Consider the following 17321-nt stretch of genomic DNA (forward strand, 5'->3'; position numbering starts at 1 on the left):
GATATGAGAGCTCGGTCTGCGAGACAACACGAGATACGCCTTGCCAATTACTGCGCATTGTACAATACTGCAGAGCCATAGTACCGCGTTGGCGTCTATGTGGCTTATTTGCTCTATCGAGAAAGTTTGTAGAGTTCAACCGGCTCCATCCCGACGGTCAAGGAACAGAATTAACGATATACAATGTTATATAGCCAATGTTCGCCCGACAAACCGAATTGCTTGATGGAATGAGTTATTATATTACAGGTTTATCAAGTATAGCTATATAAGATGCAATCCGAAAGTACTTTTTTCCCCCGCAGTGGCCCTACCATTTCCATGGTGCGGTGTCCCCGTACACCATTACTCGGCCTTTTCCTTTTCGTTGTCCAGGAACCACTTGACGCCGCGGTCGACGCCCTCCTGCAGGGTCCATTGGGGCTCGTAGCCCAGAATCATCTTGGCCTTTGTGATGTTGTAGTACCTCGTCATGGTGGACAGGATGGCGCGCTGCTTGGTAAAGGTCGGCTTCTTCTGGACAATCGAGTTGAAGATTTCGCTCGCCATGCCGAGGAGCAGCGAGGTGTCGCGGGAAATCTGCCACACGCCCTCGGTGCCGGCCTGGTTGCCGGCGGCGCGCCACACGGCGCGCGCAAAGTCCCAGAAGTACACGGGCTCGTCGTTTGTGACGAAAAAGACCTCGCCGTCGACGCGCTCGTGGTCGAGCGGCGTGGTGGCGGCGGCCGCGGTGGCGAGCAGCAGGCGCGCGGCAAGGAGGTGCGCGTGGGCGACGTTGCCGACGTAGGTAAAGTCAAAGATGTTGTTGTTCTCGCCGAGCTGCACCTTGCTCTTGCCGGTGCGGTAGGCGTTGAGCAGGCCGGCGAGGGCCTGCACGTCGCCCTCGCCAAAGATGCCGGCGGGGCGGATCGACGTGGTGAGGAAGCTCGGCGCGGGCTCGGCGCGGTTGGCCTTTGTGACGAGCTCCTCGGCGGCGGCCTTGGTCTCGGAGTAGTACTCAATCTGCTGGGGGGCGCGGATGACGGGCCAGCGCTCGTCGGCGTTGTAGAGGTCCGTCTGGAAGTCGCTGACGACGCTCGCCGACGAGGTGTAGACGAGGGCCTTGACGTGGGCGTGGCGGCAGGCGTCGATGACGGAGCGCGTGCCGTCGACGTTGACGCGGCGGAAGAGCTCCTTTTGCACGGCGTTGTCGCTGGCGACGGGCGAGGCCGTGTGGATGACGACGTCGGGGCGGATCTTGTCGAAGAGGGCGGCGAGCTTGTCGGCGTCGGTAATGTCGCACTCGTGGTAGGCGGCGTCGGCGCGGCGGTTGCGGTCGCAGCGCAGGTCGACCGAGGCGACCTGGCGGCAGTGCCAGTCGTCGAGGGCCTGGTTGACAATGTGGTGGCCGAGGAAGCCGTTGCCGCCGACGACGAGGACCTTGCCCAGGTCACCTTTGGGGGCGGAGCGGGCGGACATGCTGGGCTGACGGTGTCGAAGGGGGTCAATTGGATCGACAGTGCTGGTGATGGAAGGGGGACCTTTTTTTCGACAAGCTGGAGATTTGGGTTGAAGATCAGATGGCTTGAAGTTGAAGTTAGGGGGTCCTCTGGGCCCACTACAGTATTTTTAGTGCAGATGGAAGATGGAGGGGCAGCCAATCGCTGGTCTGCAAGTGACAGCAACGTGGTTGATAGCAGAACCTGGAGAAAGAGGTTGCATTGACTGCATGCCATGATGGTCCTGCTGTTTTCTCTCTTTTTTTTTTTTTTTTTGGTTTATCAAGTCGATTGCGTATCTGCTTCACAACGCTAGAGAGGACGAACGCAAAATAGACTTGAACGCAGACTTGAGCGCCAATGGTAATTAAAGAGGAAAGCTAGATCTATGCAGGAGACTCGTAGGAACACCCTTATAGAGTGCTACCCATAAAAGCCGGAAAAAACATATACTAAATAACACTTTTTGTGAGCTGAATTCGTACGTGTCCTGTACCGTCACCCCTACTAGACGGTACGAGACCCACTGAAGCTCGTTGCTGCCTGCCCCGCTGGCATGCATTCACCCATCCATCCATCAAGCCTCAAACCTAAACCCTCTTGACCCCGTGAACCATCAGCCCTGACATGGATCCTTGAAAACACCACATTTGCATCCCTGCGCGTCAGCCTTGCCGCATAAACACACAAGGCTACGAGAAAAGGCCACTATTCGCGGCCTTTCGCCCACCACGCCAGGCCAGCACAGACCGTCTGCTGCTCGACTTGCTGCCTGCCAGTAGGTAACCCTCAAAAGCGGCGTATAAGTATCATCGTCACGCATCCTCTTCTGCACGACGCCATTCCGAAGCAGAGTTGCACCACACTCTCGGTGGCGCCAAGCTATTCCTGCCCGACTGAATCACATTTCTTCTCTCTCTCCTCTTCTTCTTTTTCTTTCTCCTCCTCTTCGTCGCCATGAATCGTAAGGCTCGTCTGTCACTACTGTTGTCCTGTAATCACGCTGTATCATGGCCAGCCAGTCCTCTGGCAACGTCGAGATTTTAGTGCACGTCGCCGCCCCCAGCAGAGTATCTGACGATGCTGCCTACCGACGCCTCGCCCAGGCGTACCTCTCCTTTGCGCCGGGCTCCCGCGCCCACATCACCATTCCCAGCTCGCCAGAGCCGCCGCAGCAGCCGCCGCAGCAGACGCCGCAGCAGCCGCCGCCCTCACGACAGAGCCATCACTACGACGACGACTTTGCCGTGCTGCAGTCGTTTTGCTCCGACTCGCAGGACATGAGCTTTAGAGGTGCTCTGGACAACAGAAACTCGCCGTGTGTGGTCGCGAGGAAGACGAGACTGGCCACGCCGCCGCCGCAGGTGCTGCCCGATGAGAATGTCACGACGCCCACGACGGCGGTGCGCCAGCTGCCCAGCCAGATTGCCGACTCGTATCCCATGCCCGACTGCGACATGTTCAATGTGACTCCCACTCGTGTTCTGCAGCGGTACATGGGCAATCGACAGCCGGCCTTTACTCCTACGGCACCAGCACCCAGCTCGTCGCCTGCACTGTCGAGTAGATGTGACTATGGCGAAGCAAAAGACATAAAGATAGAGGCGCATGCCATTGATGTCCCTATTCCTTCTTCGCTTTCAGCACAAGAACCAGGTCGCACCCAAGAGAATAGAGAGCGGCGTCAGGCCACCATTCCCGTCACGCCTCTCGTATCAGAGTCCTCTCGAAAACGCAAGGCTCTTGACAGCGAACATGTACAGGATACGTCTGGACTAGACGTCACGCATATATCCAGCAGCGTACCCAGCAGCGATGCCTCCTCCATCGCCGCTTTTCAGCGCGCCGAGACGGATCCTTTACCATCCAAACGCCTGCGTCAACTCGCGCAAGACTCTGGTGCTGTCCACCTCGTCCGCAGCGGCAGCGACAACGCCCACCAGCCGCATCCTCCCCAAGACACACCAACCTTCTCCTCACCACTGTCCTACAATGCCCTCTCTCAGATCCCTTCTACACACCCGTCCTCCTCCTCTTCCTCGTCATCTCTCGCCGTGCGACCTCCGTCACCGCCCGTCGGCATCGACCACCTCGACCACGCGAGTCTCGTGTCCGCCAAGCTCGCCAAGCTCGCCCACGACCTCTCCTCGCGGTACCGTCCCACCATGCACCGCAGCACAACCCTCGACCCGCTCGAGCGCGGCCACTGGCGCGTCGACTGCAGCACCTGGCCGCCCGCCCAGCGCGCCGACGCGTGGGCCTTTCTCGTCAGCTACATCCGCAGCGGCCTCGCCGGTTGGGGCGTCTGGTGCCGCCGCAGCGCCGACAGCCACGAGATCAAGCTCTACGGCTGGGCGCACGTCGCCAAGCACACGTACCTGCTGCTGTACCTGGCTAGCGGCCGGCACATCAAAGCGACGGGCGCCAAGTGGTTTGATGCCGAGGGTGTAGTGGCAGTCGAGGTTGTGCCCTAGGCTACACGACACAGGCTTGTTTTACTTTGGTCAGCTTGCTTCGATTTTCAAGTTTCTGACTCTTCAAGTCGCTCTTGATTTTGGGTGGCTTTTATTGCGTGTTCTTTCTTTTTGCAAGGCGTATCTGCTTTTCTTGTTGCCTTGTTTCTCTTAATTTCCTGATTATCATTGGATGTCAGAATACCATAGGTAGACTTGGGTGTGTTTTGGTTTTCAGTACAGGCGTTTATCAACACGGGTAGATGGCAGCATCGATATGAACGGATCATGAATAGCAGCCTGCATGGGACGGAGTCAATGGCGGTCAATATCATTTCAAAACAACTGCGATACTAGAACCGAGTCATGAGTTGAATGCGTGAGAATAGCTCATATTTCATTGCTTGATAGTCGACTCGGAACATAATTGTACATGGCCTTTTACCAGCCTAGAATTCCACCCGGCACAACACTTACAAAATGAAGTACATGACAAGTTTCCAGCACCCTGATGAAAGAATGTCTGCACGTTGCCCTGCATTACAAAGATAGCGACAACAAGGATGGGCAACAGATATTGCTTCCCAAACAAAAGAAATCTCCTGATCCCGAGTAGCCATCGCTTGACCTACTCGGAAGACCAAGCTGCCTTCTGCCCCTGGTCTTCTCCACAGACAACTGGTGTTGCAACCCCTGCTCTCCGCCTCCCTACTCATTCACATATTGAAAGCCCTCTGTCGTCCCTTTTACAGACCTTTCTCAGTCCAGTAGGCCTTGCCCTTGGCGCGCAGATCCTCGGTGGCCTGTCGTGTCTTTTGCACATCGGCGCTGGCGGAATCCTTGAACTGCTGCTTCTCCGACTCGGACAGCGTCTTCCACTGTTGGGCGAGCTGGCGGAAGGCGTCGGTGGGCGAGCTGGCGCTGACCTGGTCGTGGCGGGACTTGATGAAGAGCGAGTAGGCGCTGGGGGCGGCCTTGGGCAGGCGGTCGTCGTGGAGGAGCGTGGGACGCTTCTTGTCGAGCTTGCGCGCGAGGCGGCGACGCGCCAGGTTGGCCATGTAGATGGCCTCGGCAGGGTACGACTCGACCCATTGGGTGAGAGCCTTTTTGTTGGCCTCGGCATTTTCCTGAGCTCGCTCATTGAGACGCTGGGAATCGAGTTAGCACACACGTCCCCGAGCTTCGTTGTTGGTCATAGGTCAACGTACCGCTCTATCTTGCTCAGAGAGGTTTTTGAATTGGGCCGAAATGTCCTTGACCTTGTCCCCCAGGGCCACGCCGCTGCCGCTGCTGACATTGTCGGCGAGGTAGACGGTCCAGATGTTGGCGGGCTTGCCCTTGGGGGCCTTGGGCAGCGCCATCTTGCGCAGCTGCGTGAGCTCCTTCTTCTGCTTCTGCTCGGGCGTCAGGACCTTCTTCTTCTTGGCGGCGGGCTTCTTGGTCGCCGCAGCCTTCTTCTTCTTCTTGGCCGCCGTCGACTTCTTCTTGGGCTTGCCGGTGGGGTCCGTGGCCGCGGGGAAGCGAATCCAGGCCGAGGCGGAGAAGCTTCGGGCGATGGGCGCCAGTCGACGCACGCGCGGCGTGGGGGCGAAGACGGGAACGACAATCTTGGAGGTGGTTGACACGGCTGCGGCGGACAGTGTGCGCCCGGCGGCGGCCCGGCTAAAGAGGCCCAGCATGGTCGCGGTTATGGTTGTGGTTTGTGGTTTTGCAAAAGGTTGTCGTCGTGCTTGCTGGAGCGGACCCCCAAAAGCGGTAGCAAAGTAAACAGTCGGACAATTAGGGTGTCGCTTTAGCGTTGCGATTGCTATTTAAATGAGTGCAAAATGCGCAGGCGTGAATTGAGTGGCCGCAAGATTGTTGAAGATTCAGTTTCGATGGTTGAACAAGCCGGTGCCGACCCGTTGTGTCACGTTGAGTTATGAGTTGCAGGGAAATGACGAAGGCTGGGGGCTGTTTCTGATTGAACGCGGTCGCATGTCCCCTTCCCTCGTCCTCCCCTGATACCGCCAGGGTCGGCGAGGTACCTGCGTCTGGCGGGGCTTTGCGTGCTGCAGCAAGTAGCGTGACAGTCACCTGAAGCTTGCGCTAGCGAGGGAAGCTCTAAAGTAGCTAGTACATACTATTCGGTGTATATCCAACACAATTAAGAGTATATGCTACCTTGCAGCTTCCATAACAGCTCCCCAAGCTGCCATCCACTGAGCCAGCGAATCCCAGGTAGCTTATGTCATCATCCTCTACGCAGCAGCCGGCGACGCAGGCTCCAGTGGGACGCGCGAACCCCAAGTCATGCCCATAGCTGTTTGATACAGCATTCGCTCACCATCTCCATTTCGCAATCCCGCCATCGTCACGACCTGCATCGCCCATCCATCCTTCTCTGAGCGACGAATTGCATCTTCCGTCACGTATCTTCCGTCACGTACCAACGAGCCGCCGTTCAGCTGCCATAGCTTCCTGGCCGACAGACCTAAACTCACCTCTATACAAAGCCCAACATAGTTCAGAATGGATCACCGTCCGCAAGCATGGGGCCGTGTACGTCGATTTCTGCCCTTCCCTCGTCTCAGAGACACAGCATCTTTTAGATACGCCCTTGACTAACATCCTCATTAGCCTAGAGACGACGTCTACGGCGCCTACGATCACTCATATCTCCAGGAGAATGCCCCCAGAACGCACACGCAGCAGCCCATTGTCACAGGAACGTCTGTGATTGGCGTCAAGTACAAGGACGGCGTCGTCGTCGCCGCTGATAACCTGGGTACGTTTTCCTCCTCCGCATGCACACGCACGCACACACCCGTCCGCGCCCAAATTCGGCTAACACTGCTTGCCCAGCTTCCTACGGCTCCCTCGCGCGCTTCACCGACGTCAAGCGCCTCAAGACGTTCCAGGGCACCTCGGTCGTTGGCTTTTCCGGCGACATCTCCGACATGCAGTACCTGGACCGGCACCTGACGGACCTCGCCCTCGACGAGGCCTACTCGTCGGGCGAGACGCCCCGCCTCAGCGCCGCCAACCTGCACCGCTACCTCGCCAAGCTGCTCTACAACCGCCGCTCCAAGTTTGACCCGCTCTGGAACCACCTGCTCATCGCCGGCCTCGACGACGACCAGCAGCCCTTCCTCGCCGCCGCCGACCTCCTCGGCACCACCTACTCGAGCCCCTCGCTCGCCACCGGCTACGGCGCCATGCTCGCCCAGCCCATCATGCGCCGCCGCGTTCCCGACGAGGAGTCCACCAAGACGCTGGAGAAGGAGGAGGCCGTCGAGCTCATCAAGGAGTGCATGAAGGTGCTCTTCTACCGCGACGCCCGCAGCATGGACACCTACTCCATGGCCATTGTCACCAAGGACGGCGTCGACGTCACGTACGATAACAAGCTGGAGAACCAGAGCTGGGCGTTTGCCGAGAGAATCCGCGGCTACGGAACCCAAACAGTCTAAGTCGGGGTATGGGGGAAAGAAATGCAGATGGTGCTGCAGCAACAGTTCTGGATTGGCAGCAGGACAATGTATTCAGAGCCATAGAACAATGAACTTGTATCAATAGACATTTCGTTCTACAATGTGCAAACAAAAGCAAACACTGGTTCAGCAGCCATCATAAACAGCTGTTCAGTATATGCAAAATGCCATGTCACTTTTGAGTACATCCAAGTATTACATCGCTAAATCATTCATTATACTAGCTAGTCTCGCGTAAGCCACCAGTGGCCGTACCAGATAAGAGACACATAAATGTTCACTATCCATCGCAAACATCGTGAAAAAGAAACAAAGCAAATCATCACAAAATGCAATTTTCGCATCAGGTCAACTCCATATTATTCCATGCCATTGGGGCACGCCATTGGTGCATCCAAGGGTAAAGGCTCAAAATCACAGTCAAAAAACGCCAATCCACAGCATACACCAGTTGCTGCGGTGATACCAGCAAGGCCGGAGAGTCTGACGGCCCTCTTACTCGACTGTGACCGACTTGGCAAGGTTTCGGGGGAAATCAACGTTCAGACCCTCGAGAACAGCCAGCCAGTATGCAATCAGCTGCAGAGGGACAACGTTGAGAAGACCTTGCAGGCAGTCAACAGTTTTGGGAACCTCAATCTTGAGAGCATCGCTCGACTTGAACTCCTCATCGCCAGGGTTGCAGATGACAATGGGCTTACCGCCACGGGCAATGACCTGCTGGTAGGCGTTGAGCGACTTGGTGAAGATGTCATCACGGGTCATGATCATGATGATGGGCAGGTTCTCATCAACGAGGGCCAAGACACCGTGCTTGAGCTCACCAGACATGACAGCTTCGCAGTGGAGGTAGGAAATTTCTTTGATCTTGAGGGCACCCTCGAGCGCAGTAGAGAACTGGCTACCACGACCGAGCAGAAGCAGAGACTTCTGGTCCTTGAAGACCTTCTGGCAAAGGTCCTTGATGGGCTTGTCAAGATCGAGAATCGCCTTGATCTGGCCAGAAATCTTGGAAAGACCGTCCATAATCTCCTCACGGCGGGCCTTCTTGGAGGCACGGTCCTCGCTAAGCGACAGAGCAAACATGACCATGGCAATGAACTGAGAGGTGTAAGCCTTGGTGGAAGCAACACCAATCTCAGGGCCAGCGTTGACGTGCACACCACAATGGGTGAGCATGGAAATGGACGAGCCGACAACGTTGACGATACCAACGGTCAGGGCACCACGCTCCAGGCAGTAGCGGAGGGCCATGAGAGAGTCGGCAGTCTCACCAGACTGCGAGACAAAGACGCAGGTATCGTCACGGAAGACGGGGGCCTGGCGATCGAGGAAATCAGAGGCCAGCTCAACCGCGATGGGGATTTCGGTCAGTTCCTCAAAGATGCCACGAACAGCCATGCACGAGTGGTAGCTGGTACCGCACGCAATGAAAATGATTCTGCGGCAGCGACGGATGGTGCTGATGTAGGCGCGAAGACCACCAAGAGTAACGTTCTGGTTGGCAATGTCGAGACGACCACGCATGGTGTTGACGACGGACTCGGGCTGCTCGAAAATTTCCTTCTGCATGAAGTGGTCAAACTTGCCCTTCATAATCTCCTGTAGCTCAAGCTCCAGAGTCTGGATAGTGCGTGTGTTGGCGCTACCATCAGCCTTCTTCAGACGGTGGATGTTGAGAGAGCCCTCGTGGATGTGAGCAATGTCGTCATCCTCGAGGTAGAGGACCTTCTTGGTGTGCTCGACAATGGCGGAAGGGTCGGAGGAGAGGAAGAACTCGGCAGGCATGGGCATGCCATCGTCGGTCATGAAAGCACGCGACTGGGAGCGGTGCAGCAAAGACTTGTCAGCGGCACCGAGCAGGTTGTCGCCGGGGCTGAGCAGGCTAGAAGCGTTCTTCTTCAGAGCAACGTTCTGGGAGGCAGCGTCGGCGGGGAGGGGAACAGTGTTGTCATCGGCGTACTCGACGTCGACAAAGTCTACCTTCATGCGGCGCTGGGTCTTGACACCGATGACAAGAGGAGAACCCTTACGGGCAGCGATGACCTCGTGGGGATAGTGGACAGACTTGATCAGCAGACCGTAGGCACCCTCAAGCTCCTGAATGACAGCCTTGGCAAGATCGGTGAAGCCAATCTTGGGGTCCTGGTCGTAAATGTACTTGGTGAGCTTGGCAATGCACTCGGTATCGGTCTCGGTCTCGAATCGGAAGCCCTTGCTCTCAAGCAGGGTCTTGAGTTCCTTGTAGTTGGTAATGATACCGTTGTGGACAATGGCAAACTCCCAAGTAGGATCGGAGCTAGATGCTGGCATTAGAGGTCTGCTTGTCCTATGAGAACGGCATTTGGACTTACCGGTGAGGGTGGCAGTTGACAGTGGAGGGGGGGCCGTGGGTAGCCCAGCGGGTATGGGCGATACCGGCATGTGAATCGAAAACCTTGGTGTAGTCGGGGCTTTGCTCCTCGATGAGCTTTCTCAGCTTTGCGACCTTGCCGACCTCCTTGAAAGCGAGCACCTCGTTCTTCTTCTCACCATCGACGGCGAGACCGGCGGAGTCGTATCCTCGGTACTCGAGACGAGACAGGCCTAGTAACAGGTACGGTTAGTTGGGCTTGTGGGAGGGAGAAGGGCAGCTGCTCACCATTGAGAAGGGTGTCGAGGATGAACTTGCGGTCCTTCTCGACAAGGTAGTTGATGTATCCGAAAATGCCACTAGGAGCTTGAGTTAGCAAGATGGCGCCAGAAAGGTGGTGGAGGGGGCGCGGTGTGGATGAGGCTGCCCGCCATAGCTGGCCAGACACACTGTGTGCTGCCCTCTCCGCAGCTTTTTGATATCGGTACTCACCACATGGTGCTGGAATTATAGACAAGAAAGGGCTAAAACGAATGCTTATTGTAACAACACGAAGGTGATGCTGCCGCTGGGTGAGGCGGTAATAGGTGCGGGGTGGTAGAGATCGCTGGCAGTTGAAACAGGAGCAACGGCGGTGGACGGATGAGAGAGACGAGTTGTCAGCTTTTCCACGCAGGACGAGGGAAAGAGGCGAAGATGTCTGGTATCGTCTGTGAGGAGGTATTATTGGACGAGGAGGATTGAGATTGAATGAAGAGGAATAGAAGGGAAGGAGGGGAGTGGCAGCTCTATGTACTTGGTTTTATTTACGTCGCCAGAGGGGCAAGCCATGCCGCTAACACAAAGCTGCTTGGCTGGAGCTTTTTTTGGCTTGCCGGGGCAGCTGGCAGTGGCGGGTCCGAGCCTTTGGGGCTCAGCGCAGGTGGAGACGCCTTGGGGAGGGACGGGGCTCTCTAGGTAGGTAAGTAAGGTAGAAACGCAGCGCCAGGGGTCGATGGTGCTACGGATACGGATACAGCGAGGGGCAATATGATTTCTTCCAACTCGGTTGTTTTCTTGGGCGGCTTGCGGAGGCTGACCGGCCACCAGGCAAGGCTGCACAGGCTGAGCTCATCAGAGGGCAGCCAATACAGGGCATCAAGTCCAGTGCCCACGGCTTTCTGATACAGAAGACTCAGCCTGGAGGGCGCCGCCTCAAACACGCCGTTGCTATGCCACATCACCATCACACGTGGGCTTAACCAGCACAGTGTCGTTCTGGAGCCAGCACAATGTTGCCTTTACCGCCTTGCGGGCGGCCACCCCTAGCCAAGGCAAAGGCAAACATGCACAGGACGTGTACTTTCTGATATGTAGGTATGTATGCGCGATGCGGCAAGGCTTGCAGATCTCTTCGAGCGGCAGCAAACGCCCTGTATTTCTACCTGCAGTGTGCTATCGCAGTGTTGCCTACAGCGGGCCAGCCACCCAGAACGAATGGGAGCAACCTTGAAGCTGCGTGCAGCTGGTCTGGGCCAGATCGTCTCAGTTGACTGCACACCGCAACTGTCTGCGGCAAAATCAGCGGTAGAAATTCTCCGAGTCGAGGCGAGAACCCGATACCGACTTGGTTTTCCCGTCATTCTTGAACAAAAGTTTCCTGAATCCCAACGGTCCCGGCAGCTCATCTGAAAATCTGTTCTTCTCCAGCCTAGCAACCTGTAACTGCACCAACTGGCACCGATCATCAGGCGGTTGTTCTGCCAGCGCCGCCAACCGCCCACTATAGCCGGCCATCTACAGCAGCCACCCGTGCTGTATTTTGCTTTCTCTCTGCGGGCTCCCAACAACAAGGTTTTGTCCTAGCAACGCCCAAACCGTAAATCTACCAGTATCAGTGCACTTCAGATGCAACGCCCCCCCCCTCCCCCCCCGTGCCTGTCTATGCCAAGAGCCCATCTCGCATCACAATGGGAGAATAAGGGTCTTCCCCCCTGGCGATAATGTCGTCACAGCCCAGGGCCAACACGAGAAAGGTGGTCGATTTGCCACGATCATGGCCCGGCTCCCTGCTGCTGCACAGGCCGGCCTGCACAGCGCCGCACAGCGCCGCACAGCGCCAACTGCATTTCTACACGACAAGAAAGAAAAAAAGTAAAAGGGCCCAGCTTTTGTCGTCATAGCCTCGTGTTGCTCTGGGCGCCCCCGCCATCTTCCGACGCCGTGGGTGGATGCTTGAATGCTTTCTCCCTGTCCCTTTCCAGAACGGAGTGGTTGTCCTGTTGACACTGTCTGCGGCACCACCCAATGGCCACTGAGCGCTCCCTATTCCCCTGAAAAAAAGGCTTCGCGCTAGCTCCCAGTCGTGCCAGACTGCGAAGAAATGATCGCCCGCTTGGCCGCCTGTCGTGCTCCTCCGTCGCCTCCCAGAGGGAAGCACAGCCTCGTCAACGCCCTAAGAATAGAAACAGCACCACAACCTAAAATCTCTCGCAGCCGTTATCCGAGTGTGGGAACTCGCATTGCCGGCCAATATGCCAATTCTTTGCATTCCCTTTCTCTTGTCGCACCGTCAATCTATCTCCTACCGGCGTTCCCGTGCTAGTCGCTGATCTCCTTCATGCAAGTCAATCGCGGTTACGAGCCAACGAGCCTCTTCGAGGTCCCGACCTCATCTATCCCTAGCCAATATGACGTCGTGCCACACCAGTGACCAATGCCAGTTCTAGACTTTTTGCGACCTTTTACACATCGCCAGCGAAACTCCCCAGTCTACTCTGACATCAGCCCAGCTATCGTTATGTCTGAAAATTCACCTTGCCCTAGCGAATACAACCCTCAATCTGCCCTCTCGCTTACATTCTCCGCCAGGGCCTTGTAAGCCTCATGGTAGGCCATGGCTGGTCCGCTTTTTACAGGAATATATTACCCTTGGTATTGGTTCCTTGCTATACAGCCGCGTTCGAGAATAGTCACCATGCTTGCTCACAGCCTCTCCGTTACCTGGTGTGCCCGACCCGTCTGTTGGTACGGCTTACTCAGTAGTGTCGTCCAGCTGGAGGCTCGCTGCATGCTCCGCCCCAAAACCACAGGTCTGGCCCCAAAATGCGAGGCTCCCGGCTCAACTGCATCACATGCAGTCCATTAGAGCATAAGCAAACTGGAGCGTCGCAGTCAGTGTAGTCACCTTGACATCGCAGCAACCAATTGTGCAAGAAAATCCCGTGTTAGGGTCCATTCCTACTCTCCAACGCCGAGTAGCTAATGTACAGTTTTACAGTATAACCTGTCTCCCTTGCCCTCGCTTCTTCTATCCTACCTCATAGCCATTGCCATTTACAGCTTTTGGTAGTCCAACTTGCCCTCCAACTTCTTGGCCTCGGCCATCTTGCGCACCGCCTTGTTGAAGTCGTCTTGGTTAATCGAGTCTCGATAATCCTTGATAGCAAAGAGACCACTGTGCAGACATGTTAGCTTCGCTTCGATGGTCGAAACTCGTAGTCGGTACTCACGCCTCGGTAACCACGTTGCGCAAATCGGCACCGTTCAGGCCATCACTCATCTTGACAACGCTCTCAAAATCAATGTCGCCATCGATAACCACACCAGCGGCATGAATCTTGAGAATCTCGAGTCGTCCAACCTCGTTGGGCAGAGGAATCTCAATCTTGCGATCCAGACGACCAGCACGTAGCAGTGCAGGGTCCAGAGTGTCTGGTCTGTTGGTGGCCATAATGATCTTGGTCTTTCCCAAGTAGTCGAAACCGTCCAGCTGGTTGAGCAGCTCCATCAGCGTTCTTTGAATCTCACGATCCGCACTAGTACCTTCTGAGAATCGTCGTCCACCAATGGCATCGATTTCGTCCATGAAGATGATGCAAGGCTCGTGCTCCTTGGCATAACCAAACATCTCACGAATCAATCGTGCAGATTCGCCGATATACTTGTCGACGATAGCGGAGGAAACAACTAGGACATATTAGCGCATCATCATGTATCGTCCAGCTTCAACGTACCCTTCAAGAAGTTAGTTTCCAAGCTACACGCAACGGCTCGCGCCAGCAAGGTCTTGCCGGTTCCTGGAGGTCCGTAGAGCAAGACGCCCTTGGGCGGCTTAATGCCAACACGCAGGAAGAGCTCAGGGTTCTTCAGCGGCAGCTCAATAACCTCTCTCAGCTCGCGAATCTGGTCGTTCAGCCCACCGATACCTGCAAAGCTGACCTGCCCAGGGTCTTCCAAAGACATGTTGTATACGAGCGGGTCGACTTCGCGTGGCAGCATGCGCATGATTGTGAGAGTCGTCATATCGAGCGCTACACGCGTGCCCTGCTTCATCTTGGCCTTGTCGACCTTTGATCGGCAGCCGACCACATAGCGAGGGCCGGACGAGGCCTTGACAATGACTAGTTATCGCGGTATCATTAGTATGCCATTTTTTTCATGCGCGATCGAGCTCCATCTCGAGTGGCAGCAGCATTTGAGCTGTCGCAGCGACAACGTCGGATACTTACATCTCTCTTCATCGAGCTGCTTCAGCACCTCGCCGATGATTTGTCCGACGCTCTGCAGCGCCTTGATGTTCTCCTCTGTGCGGTCAAACTCCTTCTGTAGGCCCTTAATCTCTAGGCGCAAGTTCTTGAGCTTGGCCTCCCACTCGCGAGACTCGGTGAGCTTGGCTCGGTACGAGTTAAGGGCAGCCTGGCGCTCCTCTTCCGGCGACATGGTTGCTCGATCACGGACTGATTAACTCTGTACGCGTATTTTGACAATCAATTCTTCGATTTCGTGGTCCTCGTGCGTCTCGTCGTGATGTCGAACGGTGCCGAGACAGATAACAGCTGCACGGTTACGAATGTCGAGGTAGGTACGTTGTTTGGCGGCGAGCTTACCTCACCGGCTGGAGCCTTGGGTTGCGCATTTGCCCCAGTGGCCAGAGCACGGCAGAAAGTCGGCACTAGCCGCATTTGGTACGACAAGTGGACGACTACCCTGGAACAAAGCTTGAATAAGTAGTAAACTGTTGTAGAGATAAATTTACGCTTGCATTGTCTGATATGTATGCTAGTCTTTCTATCGGATTCATTTCTATTTGCTGATCTATTCTTTCCCTCCTTAGACTTGTAGTGTTGGTTGTTGCTGTAAGCCAAGTCCACACCACATCGCCTCCGTCGTGTTTTGACTGCCGCAGACCGCACAACACAGCTGTGAAAAGTCTCCTTCAGATTCATTATAGAGAGATACATGGAAATCAACAACCGGAACGCCTGGTCAGCAATGGTCCTTGACACGCGCCAAACCCGCCATAATATTGCCACAAACTCCAAATCTGCTCGTAGTACATTGGCCGGTCCGTTTCGGTTCATCGCGAAGCAATGCCCTTGTTGCATGCCGGCTCAGCATCCTTCTTTACCTCACTTTCGTCATGAAATCCTAGCGCGTTCAATTCCCGAATCAGCTCGCTGATCTTTATAACCTTTGCAACCTGTTCCGGAAGCAGGCCTTGGCCCTCATCCTTCTTGGTCTTGAGGTCCTTGGCCTGCTTCAGCTTCTTCTTCAAATTGCGAGCCTTCTTTTCACGCTCTATCTCGGGGTCGACTTCTTCAGCCTGAGGTGTTTCAGTTTTCTCCGAACTTTCTATCCCCTCCAAAGGCGATGTATCGCCCAAGTCAGTAGACTTGGCCTTCCTGCGCGCCTCGCGCCGCTTCGCATTCTTGTTGCTGGCTGATGTGCTAGGTGCGGGCGTGGTTGAGGTGTTACCGTCATCCCGTCTCCAGGAAAGGGGTGTAGACCTATTCGTGTCTTTGCTTGGGCTAGAAGCATCTGGGACCCGTGTGTTCTCGTCCTTGGGAGCCTCTACCCCGGGTATGCCCACTCGCCTGCGTTCGCGCTGTGCAACAGCGTTGCGGGCTCTGTATAGTTCAACGTCCTCCACGGGTCGGAAGCCTGGCCGAATCTTGATTGCTTTTCGAGTAGTGCCGTCTGGACGGACAGACTCTGGGATGTGGCGCTCGCCGCTCGTCGCGTCCGTCACGATGCCGGAATTCGTGGTCGGTGGCATGGTCGCGCTGCCGTCTGCTGCCCCGCCAAATGCCTCTCACTGCAGACTCTACTCAAGGGGTCTTGTAGCTAGTTAAATGTAGCGCGGGATGGATGGAGTGCTGTGATAAGTTTTCGGGTTGGTGGTTTGCAATTTGCGGCAGAGAAAAAAGACCGGAAAAAGCGCAGATATTTATGAGTAGACTTTGCGATCAGAAATGCCACCGAGATAGCCATCAAGCCTGCTTGCCAGCGTGGGGTGTTCGCGACCCACACTGGCTGACCTACTGAGAATGCGATGCAGCGTCTCACGAAGCCGACTTCTAAAAATAAAGAAATTGTCATAGCTTGGATATTAACACAGAGAAATCTCCTTAATTGAGAAAACGGGATTCGGGAGTGTCACAATATAGATAATACGTACTCTGGCATACACCGGCACGCGTACACAGTGGCGTCCTGTTTAACTTTTGCAGCGCAGCCTCATATAGAACAAAAACTTCGATAAATTGTAGGATGAGCCCAACTTATTTCCTCTGATATAGTACACAGTTAAATAGCTAGTTTGTTGAATCCATAGACCCTAGGTTAGTTGCCTCTGGTACAGATTACCGCTGCTCGAGCTCGAAGATTACACTGCCAGAACCTGTGTTAGGCAACAAGATCCTTCAATAACAAGAGGAGTCTTCGCGGTTATTAATGCTGCAGTGTAAAGGTTGACCTAGGAAAATTGAGATTCAATCCTGCCTGCAGCATTTACATTGTCCTGAAGAGTTCACGGGAGCCATCGGATTACAAGTGGAGCCGAGGCAGCGCTGCCATGGCCTCAGCCAATCAGCGGTCGGCCAATGGCTGGCGCAGAAGACTTCCTGAATTTCCCTGACAGCATCTCTACCAGCATCCTACCACATCAGCCTTTACTTCGCCAGCTGCCCGCCACACGGCCCCGTCCAGACCGAGAAAATTCGAAGAGTGCTCAATTGCACGAAGCCGCCATAATGGTATGTACTGATTCCGTTTCTAGCCGAGCCATTCCCGTCATACCCGACCACAGCTGCTAATGCCGCAACACTACAGATTTACAGGCAAGTCGACGAGCGACCCGAGTCGAATTGACACCGACACGACGCGAATACTAACCTACGACGACCACAGCGCCATCTTCCGCAACAACTTCACCATGCTGACCGCCGTCTTCACGGCCGGCTTTGCTTTCGAGATGTACGCTTACCCTACCGAGAACCCCGTCCGAGCCGAATGCTAACGCGCAACACAGCGGTTTCAACCAGACCATGAACAAGATCTGGGACAACAACAACCGCGGCGTAAGTCGAGAGTGATGTCGAACTCTGGAGACGGATTACCGCTAACCTACAGCCAGCGCCAATGGAAGGACATTCGCCACAAGTACGTTGAGGAGACCGAGGATGACGAGTAAAGCAACCTTGCTCGGTCCGGGTGGAGATTAAGCGCTGTAAACATGTATAAAAGATTCTCAGACGGATAGAAATGGAAGATTACAGTTCTTTTGTCATAATTTGGATGCTCA

General features: G+C 55.3%; 8 protein-coding genes across 8 annotated transcripts; 3 read left to right on the plus strand and 5 right to left on the minus strand.

Annotated features, from left to right (window-relative positions):
- Positions 1-345: 345 nt before the first annotated feature.
- Positions 346-1458, minus strand: LMH87_011503 (uncharacterized protein; the record flags this gene model as incomplete). The annotated part of the gene is made up of 1 exon (XM_056200654.1): positions 346-1458. The coding sequence occupies one exon, from the start codon at positions 1456-1458 to the stop codon at positions 346-348; it is 1113 nt and encodes a 370-aa protein (XP_056052482.1).
- A 1030-nt stretch (positions 1459-2488) lies between these two features.
- LMH87_011504 (uncharacterized protein) lies at positions 2489-3952 on the plus strand (the record flags this gene model as incomplete). The annotated part of the gene is made up of 1 exon (XM_056200655.1): positions 2489-3952. The coding sequence occupies one exon, from the start codon at positions 2489-2491 to the stop codon at positions 3950-3952; it is 1464 nt and encodes a 487-aa protein (XP_056052483.1).
- A 91-nt stretch (positions 3953-4043) lies between these two features.
- On the minus strand, positions 4044-5610 carry LMH87_011505 (uncharacterized protein; the record flags this gene model as incomplete). Its single annotated transcript, XM_056200656.1, has 5 exons — positions 4044-4110; positions 4173-4231; positions 4409-4439; positions 4682-5079; positions 5140-5610. The coding sequence occupies 5 exons, from the start codon at positions 5608-5610 to the stop codon at positions 4044-4046; spliced, it is 1026 nt and encodes a 341-aa protein (XP_056052484.1).
- Positions 5611-6442: 832 nt separating this feature from the next.
- On the plus strand, positions 6443-7383 carry LMH87_011506 (uncharacterized protein; the record flags this gene model as incomplete). The annotated part of the gene is made up of 3 exons (XM_056200657.1): positions 6443-6472; positions 6551-6698; positions 6776-7383. The coding sequence occupies 3 exons, from the start codon at positions 6443-6445 to the stop codon at positions 7381-7383; spliced, it is 786 nt and encodes a 261-aa protein (XP_056052485.1).
- A 516-nt stretch (positions 7384-7899) lies between these two features.
- Positions 7900-10254, minus strand: LMH87_011507 (uncharacterized protein; the record flags this gene model as incomplete). The annotated part of the gene is made up of 4 exons (XM_056200658.1): positions 7900-9703; positions 9759-9990; positions 10046-10116; positions 10250-10254. 4 exons carry the CDS (start codon positions 10252-10254, stop codon positions 7900-7902), a joined length of 2112 nt encoding a protein of 703 aa, XP_056052486.1.
- A 2818-nt stretch (positions 10255-13072) lies between these two features.
- Positions 13073-14458, minus strand: LMH87_011508 (uncharacterized protein; the record flags this gene model as incomplete). The annotated part of the gene is made up of 4 exons (XM_056200659.1): positions 13073-13193; positions 13249-13705; positions 13753-14139; positions 14248-14458. The coding sequence occupies 4 exons, from the start codon at positions 14456-14458 to the stop codon at positions 13073-13075; spliced, it is 1176 nt and encodes a 391-aa protein (XP_056052487.1).
- A 637-nt stretch (positions 14459-15095) lies between these two features.
- LMH87_011509 (uncharacterized protein) lies at positions 15096-15794 on the minus strand (the record flags this gene model as incomplete). The annotated part of the gene is made up of 1 exon (XM_056200662.1): positions 15096-15794. The coding sequence occupies one exon, from the start codon at positions 15792-15794 to the stop codon at positions 15096-15098; it is 699 nt and encodes a 232-aa protein (XP_056052488.1).
- Positions 15795-16620: 826 nt separating this feature from the next.
- LMH87_011510 (uncharacterized protein) lies at positions 16621-17210 on the plus strand (the record flags this gene model as incomplete). Its single annotated transcript, XM_056200663.1, has 5 exons — positions 16621-16773; positions 16850-16857; positions 16928-16993; positions 17049-17097; positions 17154-17210. 5 exons carry the CDS (start codon positions 16621-16623, stop codon positions 17208-17210), a joined length of 333 nt encoding a protein of 110 aa, XP_056052489.1.
- Positions 17211-17321: the final 111 nt, after the last annotated feature.

Source organism: Akanthomyces muscarius, chromosome 4, assembly GCF_028009165.1.
Source record: "Akanthomyces muscarius strain Ve6 chromosome 4, whole genome shotgun sequence".
Classification (NCBI taxonomy): Eukaryota; Fungi; Ascomycota; class Sordariomycetes; order Hypocreales; family Cordycipitaceae; genus Akanthomyces; species Akanthomyces muscarius.